At 43.2% G+C, this 19,135-nt stretch overlaps 1 protein-coding gene across 2 annotated transcripts in view; it reads left to right on the top strand.

Annotated features, from left to right (window-relative positions):
• Positions 1 to 19,135, top strand: part of CCDC6 (coiled-coil domain containing 6) — a 113,771-nt gene that overhangs the window by 40,593 nt on the left and 54,043 nt on the right. For both annotated transcript variants that reach the window (XM_044942107.2, XM_006074799.4), the window contains exon 2: positions 15,163 to 15,312. In XM_044942107.2, coding sequence (XP_044798042.1) covers positions 15,163 to 15,312 — 150 coding nt within the window. The remainder of the gene's footprint in view (positions 1 to 15,162; positions 15,313 to 19,135) is intronic.

Here is a 19,135-nt window from a genome sequence, read left to right as displayed (position 1 = left end):
ACTACCACCACCTCCCCCACCCCTTTTTAAAAAAATGATTATTTGGTGATGCTAATGCGATCCTGGGCTTCCCTGGTGACTCAGATGATAAAGAATCCGCCTGCAATGTGGGAGACCTGGGTTCGATTCCTGGGTTGGGTAGATCCCCTGGAGGAGCGCATGGCAACCTACCCCAGTATTCTTGCCTGAAGAATCCCCATGGACAGAGGAGCCTGGCAGGGTAGAGTCCATGGGGTTGCAAAGAGTTGGACACGACTGAGCGACTAAACACAATGCAGTCTTGGTACTGGATTTTGGGAATCCCTAAATTCCCGAAAGGACTGCAAGGCAGTCCCTACCAGGGATGTGTGTGTGTGTATGTACATACACACATACAAATGCAAGATGAGTATTTATTTTTATAGTACTTGAGTGCTTAGTATGTAGAAGGCAATGCTCTTAGACTAGTGGATATTGTATGACAAATTAGTCACCTAACAATTCTGAAGGCTCTTTTAACATTTCTGGGGTGCACTTTTATTAATTTTTAAAATATTTACAGTGATTTGGATGTATGATATTTACATACATTTGTATAATACACTTTTATAATTTATACTTTTTATTAAATGAGTGCATTTTACATATCCTTGTTAAAAATCTTTGTTCATGGGATCATAACGCTTATGCTGTAGCTTTCTGTCTTTTTAATTTGGGGGAGATTTTCTAAACTTAGACCTGCCTCTCCTCTCATACTGATGAGTTTTCATTTCAGAAATTGTGTTAGTTACAGTAGATGCTAAACTGCTGAAAGGGAGACCCCCCCCCCCAACTTCGGTGGCTCCGAGTGTCTTTTGCTCCCACTTAACAGCCCAGGGCTCCATGAGGTTGTTCACTTGCCAGTGGGGCACCGTGAGGGTTGGTAAACCTGGCCTCTGGGGTGGGAGCCGGCTCCTGTCTGCCAGGTCTGCTTCCAGCCTGTGGGAAGCAGACGTGAGCCTGGATGAAACCTCTTCCCTTTTTAAAGATGTGCCTCCAGAGTTATTGCCTGCTACTTCCATTTGCCTCCCGTTGGCCAGAAATGAGTCTCATGGCAGCACCTAGCTGGCAGAGAGGCTGGGAGGTGTAGTCCAGCTGGGTGGACACGAGTTCAGCTCTTACGTGGGAGATAACTGGTGGCACAAGGAGGAAGGAGAGAGTCCATCACTTTACCGTCAGGTGCAGCGTGAGCATGGTCAGCACCAATGATGGGGGAACGGGATGGAAGTCCGAGCTGCCAAACACAGGCTACAATTTGGCAGTGACAGCATCTGTGAGAGCTGACGTTGGGTCGTGAAAGGCTGGGAAGGGTCTGGAAAAACTGGACTGTGAGATCCTCCAAGAGCAGAGATAGTACCTTCCATCATTTGTTCTGTCCTGAGAACCTTTCCTAATGCTTTGACCATGAGGTAGCCAACCAAGGAGGGGAGGGAGAAAAGGCCCGAAGATGAAGAGGAGGTTTTTCCTGTCTCTAAGTGTGTGCGCCTGTTGATCCAGCGTCCGAGCGGTTGCCCTCTGCCAGGTGCGGGTCTAGGCTCTGAGCCCACGTTAGGCCCCAGCAGACCCAGCCCTGCCTCCTAAGCCCATACTCTAGTGAGGAGTGACAGGGGGGCAAACACGAGAGGGAATAGAAAAAGAAATCCCAGTGGATCCTCTGATGAAAAGAAAGCAAGGTTATGGGGCAGCAGATGACTTAGGGCTGCCTCTAAGTTTGGTACAGAGCCAGCCTCTTTGGGAGATGGGAAATGACAGGTGGCCAACCCGCCGTGGGTCAGAGGGTCTAGCGTAACTCCCACCACAGGAATCGTGACCATGGTCTGGTGTGGATAGGTTTGCTCATGTGGCCCATGTACTGTGAGCTTGGGCAGAAGAGGCAGGCAGAGGCTCCATCACAGGTGGGAGGACTGGTGGATTACGGGAGGAAATCGCTATTTCTGAGGATGGTGAGAAGTCTGTGGAGAGCTTGAAGTAGGGCAGTGAAGTGATCAGTTTTCTGCCTCTGATACCACTATGGATGCCAGCTGGAGTGTAGATTGTATGAGAACAAGAGTAGAAGAATCAGCAGGGCCAGCAAGGTGGCTGTTGTAAACATGAGAACTGGTTGTGGTGGCTGCCCCTTAGGTAATGAGAACAGAAAGGGACATTCTGGATCTGTTTCAGTTAGAAATGGGGCTTTCTGATAGATTGCATGGGCACATAGCAGGGAAGAAAAGAAAAACCAAGGTCCACTCAAGAGATGTGTTTGGTTTGTTTGAGGTGCCTTAATGAGCTCTAGAGTCTGGAGGTAGGGGGAGATTTTTCTGGCTAAGTGGTCTCAGGTCCGTCTTAGGTTGCACTTAAATTTAGGTCTTTGGGTTATAGCTTATACCATTGCACTGAGATCATTAGGGCACAGTAGGTGTGAGGTGTGCTCTGTTCTATGGCTCCCTGTGGCCTTAGAAAGATGAAAGGGCATTCTTTTCATTTTTATATTAAAAATTTTTTAAATTAATTTTTATTGGCATATAGGGGAGAAATATCAATCACCTCAGATATGCAGATGACACCACCCTTATGGCAGAAAGTGAAGAGGAACTAAAAAGCCTCTTGATGAAAGTGAAAGTGGAGAGTTAAAATAGTTGGCTTAAAGCTCAACATTCAGAAAACGAAAATCACGGCATCTGGTCCCATCACTTCTTGGGAAATAGATGGGGAAACAGTGTCAGACTTTATTTTTCTGGGCTCCAAAATCACTGCAGATGGTGACTGCAGCCATGAGATTAAAAGATGCTTATTCCTTGGAAGAAAAGTTATGACCAACCTAGATAGCATATTGAAAAGCAGAGACATTACTTTGCCAACAAAGGTCCGTCTAGTCAAGGCTATGGTTTTTCCTGTGGTCATGTATAGATGTGAGAGTTGGACTGTGAAGAAAGCTGAGTGCTGAAGAATTGATGCTTTTGAACTGTGGTGTTGGAGAAGACTCTTGAGACTTGGACCCAAGACTTGGACTCAAGACCCTTGGACTGCAAGGAGATCCAACCAGTCCATTCTGAAGGAGATCAGCCCTGGGATTTCTTTGGAAGGAATGATGCTAAAGCTGAAACTCCAGTACTTTGGCCACCTCATGCGAAGAGTTGACTCATTGGAAAGACTCTGATGCTGGGAGGGATTGGGGGCAAGAGGAGAAGGGGACGACAGAGGATGAGATGGCTGGATGGCACCACTGACTCGATGGACGTGAGTCTGAGTGAATTCCGGGAGTTGGTGATAGACAGGGAGGCCTGGCGTGCTGTGATTCATGGGGTCTCAAAGAGTTGGACACAACTGAGCGGCTGAACTGAACTGACTGTTAGTTTCTACCATATAACAAAATGAATCAGCTGCATGTATACATATAAGCCCTCTTTTTTGGATTTGCTTCCCATTTAGGTCACTACAGAGCAGGGGATTTTTTTAGATGTAGGGTTCTCAAGAGTCCCCAACACCACCCTCTGGTTTGATGGGAGAACTCATAGTGCTCAGAATCTAGTCATACTTGTGGCTAAGATTTATTACAGTGAAAGGCCTTAAAGCAAAATCAGCAGAGGAGAAAAGTACACGGAGTGAGGTCCAGGGGAAACCAGGCATGAGCGTCTGGGAGTTTTCTCCTGGGAGAGCTAATCAGGATGTGCCTAATGCCCCAGCAGCAAGCTCTGACAGCACCTGTGAAATGCTGTCTACCAGGGAAGCTCACCAAGAGACGCAGCACTGATGCTTTTTACTGGGGACTGGGCCTGTAGGCACCCTCTGCTTAACATACACCAACATTTTAGACTCCTTCAGAAAAGCAGGTGTTCATCACAAACCAATTCTTTTCAGTTTTTTTAAAATTGATCTATGGTTACACTGAGTCTTTGTTGCTGTGCATGGGCTTTCTCTGGTTTCAGCACGCAGAGGCTGCTCTCTAGTTGCAGCACACAGGTTTCTCATTGTCATGGCTTCTCCTGTTGTGGGGCACAGGCTCTAGAGCGTGTGGTCTCAGGAGTTGTGACGCACGGGCTTAGTTGTTCCCCTGCATGTGGAATCTTTCTGGACCAGGGATGGCATCTGTGTCCCGTGCATTAGCAGGCAGACTCTTAACCACTGGACCACCAGGAAAGTCCCACAGACCGTTTTGTTTGAAAATTTTTGACACAGTAGAGCCACTTGCATCAACTTGATGGGAACCCACCCCAAATCCAAGTTCTCAGTCACCAGCCCACAGCTGCCTTTGCAAACAGTCTTCCAGAAGATAGAAGTTTGGCCTGATGCATTAACTCTTTTCTACACAGCATGTGACTTTTCTTATCCTGCAGTTCTTCCTTGTAGACTTGAATCCATGTCCTCGTTGACCAGCTTAAGGCAGACCTGTCCCCCTCGTCTCCTTGACATGTCTTTCTGTAGCCCTGAAAACTACCCCTTTATTCACTGTCTGAAGGAGGAGGGGAGAAGAGCTTCCTGTCAACACCCAGAAGCGATACATACATGTACACATATGACATGTGTACCACCAGGATACATGTGGTCTCCTTCTTGTAGCAGCAATGGCAGCAAGAGCAAAAAATGGCTCTTCTGCAGTTCTTAAAGATCACCTGTCACTCACCTAACATTTTGTTACCTTGTTCGGGCAAGGAAATTACAGGTTGTCTCCTCCCAAAGGTGAACTGCTTTGTGATGCTCAGGCACTGTGACAGGGCAGATGATGTTGGTTTTAGTAGTTAGTGGCTATAGCTTCTGGAGCTTGGTTGGTTCTACATCTCTTGAACCAGTGAAAGACATTGTTCTTGGATAGTGGGGTCCATAGAACGACTAGGCGCTTGGGAGCTAGTCCAGGATTGAGGATTGAATTGTAACCCTGATATTTAGTAGTTTGGATCATTGGGCAAGTTGCTTGACCATTCTCAGCTCCTCTCTCCCCTTGTATGATGTAAGGCTGAATGGTGGAGCCAAGGTGTGGATGAAATGAGAGACTGTATGAAGGAGCCTGCTGCAGTGCCAGAAATATAATCAATGCTTCACCATTGAGTGCTGTTATCATTTATTATTGAAAGAGAGTCCATAGAGTTAAGCATTCATTTATAAATATATATACAAACACACTTATATATGTATGTAATATAAAATTTGTATCATCATATATGATTATGCTCCTCATTATGCAACAGGTGTATGGGTGCTCATGTACCAGGCCATTTCTTCTGTTACCATAGTGGATAAAATACTTAGCTTTTTCTTCTGTGCATCTCAGTTCAGTTCAGTTCAGCCGCTCAGTCATGTCCGACTCTTTGCGACTCCATGAACTGCAGCATGCCAGGCCTTCCTGTCCATCACCAGTTCCCAGAGTCACCCAAACCCATGTCCATGGAGTCAATGATGCCACCCAACCATCTCATCCTCTGTCGTCCCCTTCTCCTCCTGCCCTCAATCTTTCCCAGCATCAGGGTCTTCTCCAATGAGTCAGCTCTTCGTATCAGGTGGCCAAAGTATTGGAGTTTCAGCTTCAACATCAGTCCTCCCATTGAACACCCAGGACTGATCTCCTTTAGGATGGACTGGTTGGATCTCCTTGCAGTCCAAGGGACTCTCAAGAGCCTTCTCCAACACCACAGTTCAAAAGCATCAATTCTTTGGCGCTCAGCTTTCTTCACAGTCCAACTCTCACATCCATACATGACCACTGGAAAAACCTATAACCTTGATTAGACGGACCTTTGTTGGCAAAGTAATGTCTCTGCTTTTGAATATGCTATCTAGGTTGGTCATAACTTTCCTTCCAAGGAGTAAGCGTCTTTTAATTTCATGGCTGCAGTCACCATCTGCAGTGATTTTGGAGCCCCCCAAAATAAAGTCTGTCACTGTTTCCACTGTCTGCCCATCTATTTGCCATGAAGTGATGGGACCGGTTGCCATGATCTTCGTTTTCTGAATGTTGAGCTTTAAGCCAACTTTTTCACTCTCCACTTTCACTTTCATCAAGAGGCTTTTTAGTTCCTCTTCACTTTCTGCCATAAGGGTGGTGTCATCTGCATATCTGAGGTGATTGATATTTCTCCGGGCAATCTTGATTCCAGCTTGTGCTTCTTCCAGCCCAGCGTTTCTCATGATGTACTCTGCATATAAGTTAAATAAGCAGGGTGACAATATACAGTCTTGCCGTACTTCTTTTCCTATTTGGAACCAGTCTGTTGTTTCGTGTCCAGTTCTAACTGTTGCCTCCTGACCTGCATATAGGTTTCTCCAGAGGCAGGTCAGGTGGTCTGGTCTGCCCATCTCTTTCAGAATTTCCCACAGTTTCTGTGCATCTCAATCTCATTTTAAATCCCTTGGTTCTTGCAGGCTATTTTATATGGCCAAGATCATTCTGAGGCCAGTTGCTAAATGTATGGGTTAAATTCATCTGTCTGTTAAATTCGCCAGGCGAGAATACTGGAGCGGGTAGCCATTCCCTTCTGCAGGGGAACTTGCCAACCCAGGGATTGACCCCAGGTCTCATGTATTGTACGCAAACTCTTTACCATCTGACCCACTCAGTCTCATTTTAAATCCCTTGGTTCATCAGGCTATTTTATAGAGCTAAGAGTATTCCAAAGCCAACTGCTAAATGTGTGGATTAACTATGTTACTTTTCTTTAATTGCTGGAAGGATTATATATCTCTCCAGGGCAGGGGCAATGTGTGGTATTCGCTGCCCTGTCCACATAGAGCTTACTGTGTAGGAGATGCTGTGTCATGAGTGTTGGATTGCATTTGAAGAATCTAATGACTGTAGTTTGCTTTTACTTGTCGGCGGTTCTGACAAGGGCATTTATTATTGGGGGAAGAGAAGCTTCTAGAAGTAGCATTGAGGCTGAGCGCTGCCTGCATCACAACAGTGGGGACACGGTTCGAAACTCAGGGTTCCTGTATTCTACAGGATCTGGGAAATGTTACAGTAGGAAATAAAAAATTTTGAGAGGGAAAAATGAGAAAATAATACCAAAGAAACTTTTTGAAAACTATCTTGAACAGCAGTCTTTTGCCAAAGAAGGGGCAGGGATGTGAGTATGGTGCTGTACCCCCAAACCTGAACTTTAAGAGAGAGCCACTTGGAAACCAGACAGGGTGGCCAGATTCGGCCAAAACAAACACAGGATGAGGAGCTGTGTTTATTTTTTTATTTTTGGTCACACCCCTCGGCTTGCAGGATCTTAGTTCCCAGACGAGGGATTGAACCCAGGTCCCTGGAGTGAAAGTGCGGAGTCCTAACCATTGGACAGTCAAGGAGTTCCCTCACGTCTTTCATTGGACTACTGCTGCTGCTAAGTCGCGTCAGTCGTGTCCGACTCTGTGCGACCCCATAGACGGCAGCCCACCAGGCTCCCCCGTCCCTGGGATTCTCCAGGCAAGAACACTGGAGTGGGTTGCCATTTCCTTCTCCAATGCGTGAAAGTGAAAAGTTAAAGTGAAATCACTCAGTCGTGTCCGACTCTTAGTGACCCCACGGACTGCAGCCTACCAGGGTCCTCCATCCATGGGATTTTCCAGGCAAGAGTACCGGAGTGGGGTGCCATTGCCCTCTCCGTTCATTGGATTAGTTATGGGATATTCTCAGATTGTATAGAAGCCATCATCTTTTTAGATATTCTCACTCTCTTTTACTCTTTCCTGTTTTTCTTCCTAGTCTTATAATTAGTTGTGCTTGAAATCTTTTCATTTTCCTTTCTGTATCTATTGATATCTTCCATATTTTTGGTCTTCTTGTTTGTACATGTTTTAGGTAAAATTATGTTACGGTTGATGAGAATTTGAAGGTCTGAAGCCATCGCTTATCATGAGACTAGGGCAGTTAGTGTCTGTGTGGATTGTCAACAGTTTCTGTTAACTGACTTCCAGTGTTTTGTGTCCTTGGCATGTGGTTTTTGTTTCGGAGCTCAACGTAGGGCCCTTCCACCTTTACTTTCTCTGTTTCACTTAACCATTTTTTGCTTTTTTAAAATTTTATTTCTTTATTGGTCTGCACTGGGTCTTAGTTACAGCCCTCAGGATCTTTAGTTGTGGTATGTGGGATCTGGTTCCCTGACCAGGGATCAAATCCAGGCCCCCTGCATCAAGAGCATGGAGTCTTAACTGGTGGGCCACCAGGGAAGTCCCTGGACATCTTTTTATGACAGTACATACAAACCTTTTTTTTTTCTTAATTCTTCCACTGTATATTATTTTTCTGTGCCACAACTGTGTCCATTTCTCCTTTTTTCTTTTTAAAAATTTGATTGAAGTATAGTTGCTTTACAATATTTTGCCAATTTCTGCTGTACACCAAAGTGAATCAGCTGTATGTATACATACAGTCTGTCTTTTTTGAATTGCCTTCCCATTTAGGTCCTCACAGGGCACTGAGTTGAGTTCTCTGAGCTGTACATTAGGTTCTTATTAGTTACCTGTTTTATAGTGTGTATCTATGTCAACCCCAATCCGCCAGTTCATCCTACTCCTTCACTCCCCCTTGGTGTCCGTGTGTGTTCTCCACGTCTGTGTCTTTATTTGTGCTTTTGCAAATAGGTTCATCGCCCCTTTTAGCTAAATGAAGTGAGATTCCCTAAGACTTCACTGTTTTCTCATGAATCATCCTGTACATACCCCCTCTTCAAGCTCTTCTGCTAAATGTCTCTCGAGTGCTTACTCATGCCAAGGTATGAGCATGATAAGCTCTTGATGTGAATTGTGTGAATATATCTTCATAACCAACCTGGAGGGAGGTGCCATTATTTTCACTTTCTAGAGGAGAATGTAATGGCCCAGAGAGGTCCCGTGACTCAGCTGGGGTTTCACAGCTGGAGGTGGGCATAGGCACCTTATAAACCAGGCAGCCTGACTCCAGAGTCTGATGGCATGTATGCACTGTCCCCCTCTCCCACCCCAAGCCATGCTGTTCAAAGTTTGGCCTATGGACTTGTTCTGTTTGTCACTGGCCCAAGGGGAGATAAATTCTTAACCCATAATCCACTGTAAACATTTAGTAACTTCCCTAGCAATTTCTCATTGCTCTGTATCCAAGCAAGTGACCAGGGCGCTTATCTTCCTGAACTGGGCACGGACCGGTTTGGGTGTTGTTGAATTCATGGGGCGAAGCATGTCTGTAGAGCTGTTTCTGCTCATGTCCAGTAGGGCATGCACAGAGGGATGTGTTGTCCCCTGCGGACTGGTGGTGAGGGCTGGTCTTTCACTAAGCTGGTTTGAGAGGCCTTGCAGCTTGATGAAACTGATTAACCATTAAGGTCCTTTTTAACATCAAGATTGTCTGAGTTCTTGTCCTGAAAGTACCCCTTTGTTGCTGTTTCCGCCCTTGCCCTGCAGTCCTGGAACAATGGCCTGAGCACAGTGTCTGGGGCAGCTTAGCACACTTGTGAGGGCTAATAATGACTCCTTTCTGGCCCTTGTGTACTTAGTGATCAGCTGACAATACTGGGAGGAAATAAATAATATAAATGCTTTCATCTATCAGTTATTAATTGCTTTTACTGTGGGCTGGTACAAAGTGTGTGGAGGAAGTATGAGATAACCTGGTGCTTCCATGGCCTAAATAGAGGATTGTAATTCTCAGCATGTAATTGACATCACTTCCTTAGTTCTTCTAATAGAAGAATCACAGGTGTGGGCCTTGGGCTTGTCGCATGTCCTCCCTGTCACCCACCACTGCAGTGTGTGTGTATTAGTCGTTCAGTCTTATCTGACTCTTTGTGACCCATGGACTGTAGCCTGCCAGGCCCTCTGTCCATGAATTCTCCAGGCAAGAATACTGTAATGGGTTGCCATCCCCTTCTCCAGGGGATCTACTGGCTCTTAAAACGTTAGCCCGTGCAGGACCACGGCAGGATAGTAGTTTGTTCTGATAAACCCATGGGTATGACCGATGTCCAGGTTAATCTTGTAAGAGGTGCCAGCCCTCAGTCATGAGCTCCACCGAATGCCAAGCATCTCCCAGAACAATCGATACAGACAGTGGTGTACCTCATAAACGAGAGCAGAGAGAGAACACAGTGTTACTCAGTTTCCTGGCTTGGTATTGGTGTCTGCCATCCTGACAATTTGGTTTCAGATGCTTTATCAGACTGAGGTGTTAAGATCGTTAAAATTTGAGTTGTAAGTTACTAAGCAACAGAATAATAAATTTAAATAATTAGAATAATGTATGTAAATAGGTTCCTAAATTTAAGGAATTTAAATAATTAAAATAATAAATACCAGCCTGCCTGAATTTTTAAAAATTAGAGCTCCAAGGTGTTTTTTTAAATCGGAGGATAACTGCTTTACAATGTTGTATTGTTTTCTGCAGTACAACCTGAATCAGCCATAAGTGTGTATGTGTGTGTATATTCCCCTTCCTTCTTGAGCCTCCCTCCCAACCCCCAAGGTATCTTAGTATTATGATTTTTTGTAATTAAAGCAAACAGCATTCAAATTAAAGGTAATTTTGTAAAACAGTTGCAAAATCTTGGTAGGCACTTAAGCTTTCTCTTCATTATATCCTTTACCTGCGCCTGCTGTCAGATAGATAAATGCCTGTATTTTTTTTTTTTTTTTTGGCTTTGGAAACCATCCTTTTCTTACTCTTAACAGATGATGAGTTGCATCATCTTACATAATTTTGGTCTTGGTACTTGGATTTTCTTGCCAGCAGTGAGTGCTCTTGTTGACAGTTTTCAAATTCTCCTTTCTGTACTAATCCTTAATCTGCAGAGTATCACTGATAGAGAATAGAAGCACTAAATAATCACAGGGGAATTGCCTATCAAATCTGTGCCCTGCTCATAATAGCAGTGGGTCAGAATGATTTCCTTATCAGCACAAAATTGTGCTCATTTGAGTATGGTTGCCTAAATAAATATGTGGTGACTCAGGAGAAAATAATTGTTTTCTAAGAATTTTTTGATGGATGTTTATTTTTCCCAGTTTGTTGTTTACTAGCTAAGTCATGTCTGACTCTTTGCAACCCCATGGACTGTAGCTCACCGGGCTCCTCTGTCCATGGGATTCTCCATGCAAGATTACTGGAATGGGTTGCCACTTTTTCCAAAGACCTTGGTAAATTGCTACTGTATCTCCCCGACCTGTCCCTTTCTTTTTTTCATTTTCTTTTCTTTTTTTTAATCAGACTTTTGTAGAATGAGTAAAGAGTGATGGAGACTGAGACTTGCTTTGTACTCTTTGTACTCCTCACATCAGCAGAAGTCAAGTGAACCCTGCTGGGTGGGGGGCAAAGTAGCAGACACCAATAAATGAATAAGGTAATGCTAGCATTCACTCAACTTCTGAACATAGCAGTTAGAACCTTATTGAACATGAAAATATAATTACATTTTTAAAATATTAGTATAGTTGCTGCACAATATTATGTAAATTACAAAGTGTACAATATTGTGATTAATGATTTTTAAAAGTTTATTTATAGTTATTATGAACTACTGGCTAAATTCTCCATGTTGTACAATATTTCTTTGCAGCTTATTTTATGCCTGATTGTTTGTACCTCTTCCTTCCCTCCTTCTGTAGTCACTCTCCCCACTGGTAACCACTAGTTTGTTCTTTATATCTGTAATCACAGATTTTTTGATTTCCCCCAGATTTTTGCAGTCTTCAACTCTGCAAACATATGCAAAACAAAGAGTTGGTAATTGTTTGGCTCATATTTTCTTTTGAGAGTTTAGGGAGTTATAAGCTAACCTTGATTGATTTTGTTTTTTTTTTTTTTAAGTTTTGAGAAGAGAGTTTGATTTTTGAATTTGAATGTGTTTAGGTATGCTGAGATTTTCAAGCATTTCAGATAAAGGGGAAATAGATTGATAAAACTGAGATTTCATGTCAGCCTGTTTTAATCTCTGTTCTGGCCACCTGTCCAACCCCAAGCTCCTTGCAAATAGCACTTGGCCTGTTTTGCTCCTAGGCTGTGGTCTACCTAGCTCTTGGCTTCTTTGGGGGAGATAAATCAGAAAAGTGATTGCTTTTACAGCCTAAATGAAAAGGCCTGTTTTGGAGTGTGTGTGTGTGCATACGTGCTAAGTCACTTCAGGCATGTTCAGCTCTTTGCGACCCTGTGGACTGTAGCCTGCCAGGCTCTTCTTTCTATGGGGCTCTCCAGGCAAGAATATTGGAGGGGGTTGCCATTCCCTACTCCAGGGGATCTTCCCCACCCAGAGATCGAACTTCTCTCTCTTGCATCTCCTGCATTGGCAAGCAGTTTCTTTACCACTAACGCCACCTGGGAAGCCTGTTTTGGACTTAAGGGGAAGAAAAAGCCAGGATTTGAGATGAAGATTGAGATTAATGCCTAAAGAGTAGGGGGAGAGCTGCAGGGGAATCCAAATGGATGCTTCTTGCTTGTCTGTGATGCCTGGCACCTACTGTGATGATCGTGTTTACCCATGCTCGTCAGTACACTAAGCTGAGTTTTTAAACAATTTTCTCTGGAGCCATATTGGATATAACACCCTGTCTTTTTCCCTCATTTGTGAGTTAATTCCTAAAAATGCTCTGTGACCAGTTGGAGAAAGGGTGAACTAGTTTTATGTTTGGGGACCTGGAGTCTTATCTCCCAGATAGATGTTTTTTCTCTGTGTGTTTAGATGCTATGGGAAGCAGAGTAACAGTCCCCAGTGCACAAACTTAGTGAAGGGAGCTCTGTGTCAGGCCTGGTTAATCCCTTGCTAAATTAGACAGACTTTAACCAGCCTCTATAGAACAGTTCCTCATGTTGTTGGTGGGTCCTTGGAGGGCTTTTCCTATTTCTATTGCCTAGAAATAAGTGGCTATTCTAAAATGGTGACAAGTTTTGTTGGCTGAAGCCTGAGTCTCACAACCATCACTTACTTTGGAAAGCACTTACAGAAGAGAGCTAGCTTGCCCCCAATCCTTTTTATTTTTAAACTTTTAGGGCCTGGCCTCTTATTTTCAGCTTCTCACTTCTAGGTCCCTGTGCAAAGGGAGTGGTAGTCTGCTGGGCCGTGGAGCCTGGTTCTCTGTTCCTGGACTGTGGGTAAATTCACCAGTCATCTAAACAGAGAATGCCAGGTAACACACAAGAAGTTGAGTCGGATCTGATAATGAAGTGAGTTTATGGTAAACATCCTTTTGAAATTTAAGTGCAGAATCACCTGCTAAAGGCATTACAGTTCCCCTCTCTACCTTTTCGTCCTGTTCCTTTTAGAATAATCAAGATTCAAATCATATAGAACTTTGTCAGTCAAAACCAGAAAAACAGGTAACTTGAACAGATTGCGGGCTTGGATGTGTGTGTCATATATGCCCGAAAGAAATGCTTTGGATTCCTGCCCAGTGCACTAGTATGAGATCTTGAAGTCTGAGAGTTTTGAAGCCAAGTTGGGGGTCAATTTAAAGGGGAGAAGAACTGCGCCGGTCCTGGGCTGTGCTCCCTTGACCATTGGGTAAAGAGCATGACCTTGAGAAGCACTGATGAGTTCCAGAGCATGTAAGGGAACCCTGAGAACCTCCGGCCTGCTCCCCGGGTGCGCTTGGCTGGTCATAAAACCTTATTAGCTGAGTGACGTGTTCTTTGTTGCTTACCTCTCCCGGCCTATGCCAGATGGTGTCTTAAAGAACTGGAGAGTCAGACTTCCTCCCCAAGCTTCCATTTTCTATGTAGCTCTTTTTTCAGTCTTAGTACTACATACACGTGACTTTCTTCGATAGATTTGCTTGGCAGGCAGTTCCAGGCACTGGCGTCCTTCCTGCCTATGATGGGGAGCAGGGAGGATGAACTCCCCAGAAACCAGGGCTCTCCAGGTGGGGGTGACAATCCCAGCCAGCCCATCCAGGCGAGTTGGGAGTGGCTGTCGGACCTTTTATAATAAAAGGTGGCAATTGTTTCAGGTAGGTCCCCTTTCTTCTCTTGCCCTCTGGCTGTCTTGTATAAGTGACAGGTGTTGGAGGCTTGGAATTGCTGCAGTTCTTTCCTTCCTGGACTTGGCAGATGAAATAGGACTGCATTACTGGGGACTCATGCATCAAAATGTTGCAGCTTAAAAGATACTTTGAAGAGAGTTGAGTCCATTTGGAACAAGCCCCGGTTTTCTATAAAAATTAGTTTCCTGCAAGGATGACTAGGTTTTTGTGTTTATTCTGTTAAAACACAAGTGGAGGGGGGAATCTATGGGAGAATATTTTCATCTCCATTGAATGATGCCTGACTCCCTTTTCTTCTGTTTTTAACTTTTAGTAATGCCTGTCCTTGCCCTCACCTCCAAAATATTCCCAGTAGGATAATAAATAAGTGAAAAATGATGCTCCTCTCATCCATCCTTGTTTTCATCCCCTGGACTCTTTGCAACAGCTACTTTTTAGCTGTTTGCTATATTTCCTTCCAATAAGTATTTAATGAACATGTAAATTCATCTGTATCTATCTGTATCGCTTTTCAAATTGCATATGCAAACCCTTTCAGTAACATCTTGAAGAGGTGACACAATTTTAGTTTTGGTAAAGGGTACTTCTTTGCTTCAGTAAAAGATGTTACCTAGGTGTTTTAACTCTGAACCCTTCAAATGAGAATACTTGTGGAGAGTTGTCATGAATTGATACACATTACCACAGTATTGGACCCGTCTGCCATAGGAGAAGGAGCTTTCTGTATTCTGATGATTGATTTGGGATAGCTTCTAAAAACTGCAAACCATCTTTGTTAATTTCTTTGAAATATCTCCTTAATAGGGCTTGCCTGGTGGCTTAGACAGTAAACAATCTGCCTGCAATTCAGGAGACCCAGGTTCCACCCGTGGGTTGGGAAGATCCCCTGGAAAAGGGAATGGCTACCCACTCCAGTATTTTTGCCTGGAGAATCCCATGGACAGAGGAGCCTAGCAAGCAGGCTACAGTCCAAGGGGTTGCAAAGAGTCAGACACAACTGAGCGACTGAGACACGATCCATTTAAGATGATAGTACAGGGAGTCCCTTTGGGGTAACAGATTTACTTTTATGGTTGCTACTCAATTCCTCTGTTTTGTCATCTTGGGGTATATTGGTTCAGTTAAAAATAGAGCTCTAATTAAAATGGGCGCCCTCTCTGAAAATAAGAACTATATTTCAATTAGTAGATTCCTATTTGCTTAACGTATTTTTGTTTTGTTTTTTTCTTTTTTTGAAAACTTTAACAGCAAGCCCGGGCTGAGCAGGAAGAAGAATTCATAAGTAACACTTTATTCAAGAAAATTCAAGCTTTGCAGAAGGAGAAAGAAACCCTTGCTGTAAATTATGAGAAGGAAGAAGAGTTCCTCACTAATGAGCTCTCCAGAAAATTGATGCAGGTAAATTACCTTTTCTGCCCTCTTATCTTCCCTGCCTGTTTTCTTCTCTAGGGGAAAAAAAAATGACTTTGAACTAGCACTTTGCTTGAAACATTTGCTGATGAGGTTGTAGCTAAAATTCTTTAGAGATTAAAATACCTAAGTGAAGATGGCAGCAGTGTAATACTCAAGACTGGTTCCCAGCTCACCTGCTTAGGTGAGGTAAGATATTTTATACTCTGACCATTGTAAGAAATTGCTGATGAGCCTGAGGCCTTAGCACAGGAGTCAATGATGTATGCAGTGTTTTGGGATTATGAGAGTTAACGCCAAATGTGAGATTTCTTTCTCCTTTTATGTTGAATCTATAATGAATATATGGACATTTTTGGCAACCAGAAGTAGGTCTTTTGTACTAATATATGAAGATACAAAGGGAAATGCCACTTTGAGGGGAGAAAAATATATGTATCTGTGATAGTCAGTTGTGTTCAGATGGGTGAGTAATATGTTACTGAACAAATAACAAATGTTGAAACTTAACATCAATCACTAATAGTGTATAGAAGACAACACACAAAACATACAGAAATTTTTATTTTTCTAGTTAGATTTTTCTACCTTCCCCTCCTGTTTGTTTTGTTTTCCTCTCCTTGAAGCTTACTAGTAAATTACAAAAGTAAGATTTGTTTAGGGCAAATATCATGCAGGTTATTTAGTATGAGCTTGAGAACAAGTGGGACATTGAGTTTTCACTATTTAACACAACATGTCCAAAATAGTGAATAGGTATAAAATTATCCAAAGAGAACTATTATTGGTATTTTTTTCAGATGGCTGTAAAAGGTAGAAGTCTTTCCTTGTATTTTCTATTCACTGGCATTACTAACAATTTCACTCATTAATTTGATCGAAATATGTATTCTAATGAGATTATAGCAAAAGGATATTTGGAGCCTAAATTCTTCTCTTACCTTCTGACATATCAAATGTTGGAAGAAGAGACCAGAAACTTTAGTGTTAAGACCATGCAATGGTCCAGGTACCTTTTACCCCATCTTTTTATTCTTATTTTCCTACCTAATTATTGAATAAAGATACCACTATGATCTTGTACAAAAATTGATTTATATGGTAGCTGTTGGAATGTGAAGGATAGAGATCCTCGGTCAGTATTATCTAGTGGAGATTTATGGTGGAATTTCTGTGTTGAAATGTTTTCTTTATTCCTGTGCATTCTGATTTAGAGGAAAAATGAGGTAGAAGATTAGTTTGACTTTTGACTCTTATCGTACCTTGGCAGCATTAGACTAATTATTCTGCATGTTGCTTTCAGAACTGTAAGGATATGATTATGGCTTCCTTTTCTGTGTTTTGTGTGTAATCAGATGCCCTAATTTTTAACACTTCGAGAAACATTTTTTTGTTTTCAACTTGCATAGTCATTGGTATTTGGAACCTTTGATTAAAGTACATTATAAAGCAGTCAATATCCTAGCCAGATCATGCTTTCTTTTTCTCTAGAAAGACTCATTTTCATTATGAGTTGTTCTGTCATGTGTAATTTAGCCTCTCATTAGCTTCTTATCATGACCCACCTACTTTCCAAGGACACTGGTGTCCCTTAAAGCAAGCTACTGGATAGAGTGAATGCCTAAGAGCCATGTGCAACAGAAAGAGGTTAATTATAGTAATATATTTGGCATAAGAAGGTTTGAACTTAAAATTTAATAAATAAAGCTATAACTTGGAGAAATGTAGTTTGGGTTTTTTTTTTTTTTTTTTCAGATTATTTTTTCAGAATTCTTATATTAAAATAAATAGTTTTACTTGGTCAGGAGAAAAATTTTAATATATTAAAAACTTAAATTTTTTGAGGGGCATGGATCTTTCTAAAGAGACTGGGTAATACATTAATACAAACTGGACAGTGTGAAAAAATGTTACCCAAAGTAGTTTGTAATGTGGAGCCCTGGTCTTCACATCGCTGGGTCTTATTTTCACCCTCAGTCAAAGCAAAGTGTTCAGTATGAGGATGTAAGTCTGTTGTTTGGGGAGTTCTAGGTGGATCTGCAGCTCATTAGTAATCCCACTTGCAGAACCTGGGCAAATGGATGGTCAACATGTCTCTGTTGACCATGCAGGGAACCAAGCGGGGAGACATAAATCCCTGCTTGGTTCCTAGGTTTTATTTTCATATATTATATATACATATACATATATATATAGAGAGAGAGAGAGAGAGAATGTGTGTGTGTGTGTGTGTGTGTGCGCGCGCGCGCGCGTGCTTAGTCTCTCAGTCATGTCTGACTCTTTGTGACCCTTTGAACTGTAGCCCACCAGGCTCCTCTGTCCATGGGAGTTTTCAAGCAAGAATGCTGGAGCAGGTTGCCATTTCCTCCTCCAGGGGATCTCCCCAACCCAGGGATTGAACCCATGTCTCCTGTGTCTCCTGCATTGCAGGCAGATTCTTTACCCAGAGTCATCAGGGAAGCCCTATATCAGGGAATTCCATATGTGTATATAGTAATAACGGAGAAGGCAATGGCACCCCACTCCAGTACACTTGCCTGGAAAATGCCATGGATGGAGGAGCCTGGTGGGCTGCAGTCCATGGGGTCGCTAGGAGTCGGACATGACTGAGCAACTTCACTTTCTCTTTTCACTTTCATGCATTGGAGAAGGAAATGGCAACCCACTCCAGTATTCTTGCCTGGAGAATCCCAGGGACGGGGGAGCCTGGTGTGCTGCCGTCTCTGGGGTCACACAGAGTCGGACACGACTGAAGTGACTTAGCATAGCATAGCATAGCATATAGTAATAAAATACAGGAGCCTCTGGTTTGAGTTCTGGGTCGGGAAGATCCGCTAGAGAAGGGATAGGCTATCCACTCCGGTACCCTTGGGCTTCCTTCATAGCTCAGCTGGTAAAGAATCCACCTGTAATGTGGGAGACCTGGGTTTGATCCCTGGGTTAGGAAGATCCCCTGGAGAAGGAAATGGCTCCCCACTCCAGTATTTTAGCCGGGAGAATTCCATGGACTGTATAGTCCATGGGGTCGCAAAGAGTGGGACACGACTGACAACTTTCACAAAAAGTATATATAACAGATGTAAAACTTGCCATTGCAGCCATTTTTGAGTATATAATTCAGTGGCATTAAGTACACTCACATTGTTGTACAACCATTTCCATCACCCATCCCCAAGAACTTTTTCAAACTGAAACTGAATCCATAAGAAATAACCCCTTATTCCATGCTCCTGGTTCTTTCTAAGACTTTTGAAAAGACACGGACGGCAGGTAGTGTGTGTTGAGGTCTCTGGCAAGTTCCAGAGCTGTGCCTACATGAATAGTGATCCCTCACTTTAGACCCCAGGGATCAACTGCATGCCGTTTTGTGGTAGGTCCCTGTACCTTTGGGCAGCTGGAAGGCTCTTGTATAACCGCTGGCAAGAGGGGCTGTAGGCCTACTGTACCCATCCCCCAGGCTTTCCTGAAGGATTTCAGCCAGTCCTTTGTTGCAGTCTCACATTTTCTGCCACCAGTGTGGTAGAACTAATCTCCATCTGGAAGATTTTTAGAGTAATTGGTACCAATAGACTTTTCCAACTGTGTAATTACTTTAGTATGACTCTCCAGGATGCTTGCTTCTGGATAAGAACTTGTTATGTTAGCCTACTAAGAGAAACCGTGCTGCCGGCGACACTGATGGACAGAGGAGTAAATTGACCTGTTCACCAGGGAAGTGTTTAACATTTCTCACCAGAGGCTGCTTAGAGGCTATTTATGGAGCAATCTTGGTTTTCTTGCTTGTGCTGTGGCTGTTGTCTTTGATAGTGAG

Source organism: Bubalus bubalis, chromosome 4 (genome assembly GCF_019923935.1).
Source record: "Bubalus bubalis isolate 160015118507 breed Murrah chromosome 4, NDDB_SH_1, whole genome shotgun sequence".
NCBI lineage: Eukaryota > Metazoa > Chordata > Mammalia > Artiodactyla > Bovidae > Bubalus > Bubalus bubalis.
The sequence above is the reverse complement of the archived record's forward strand: the minus strand, read 5'-3'. Positions and strand labels throughout refer to the sequence as shown.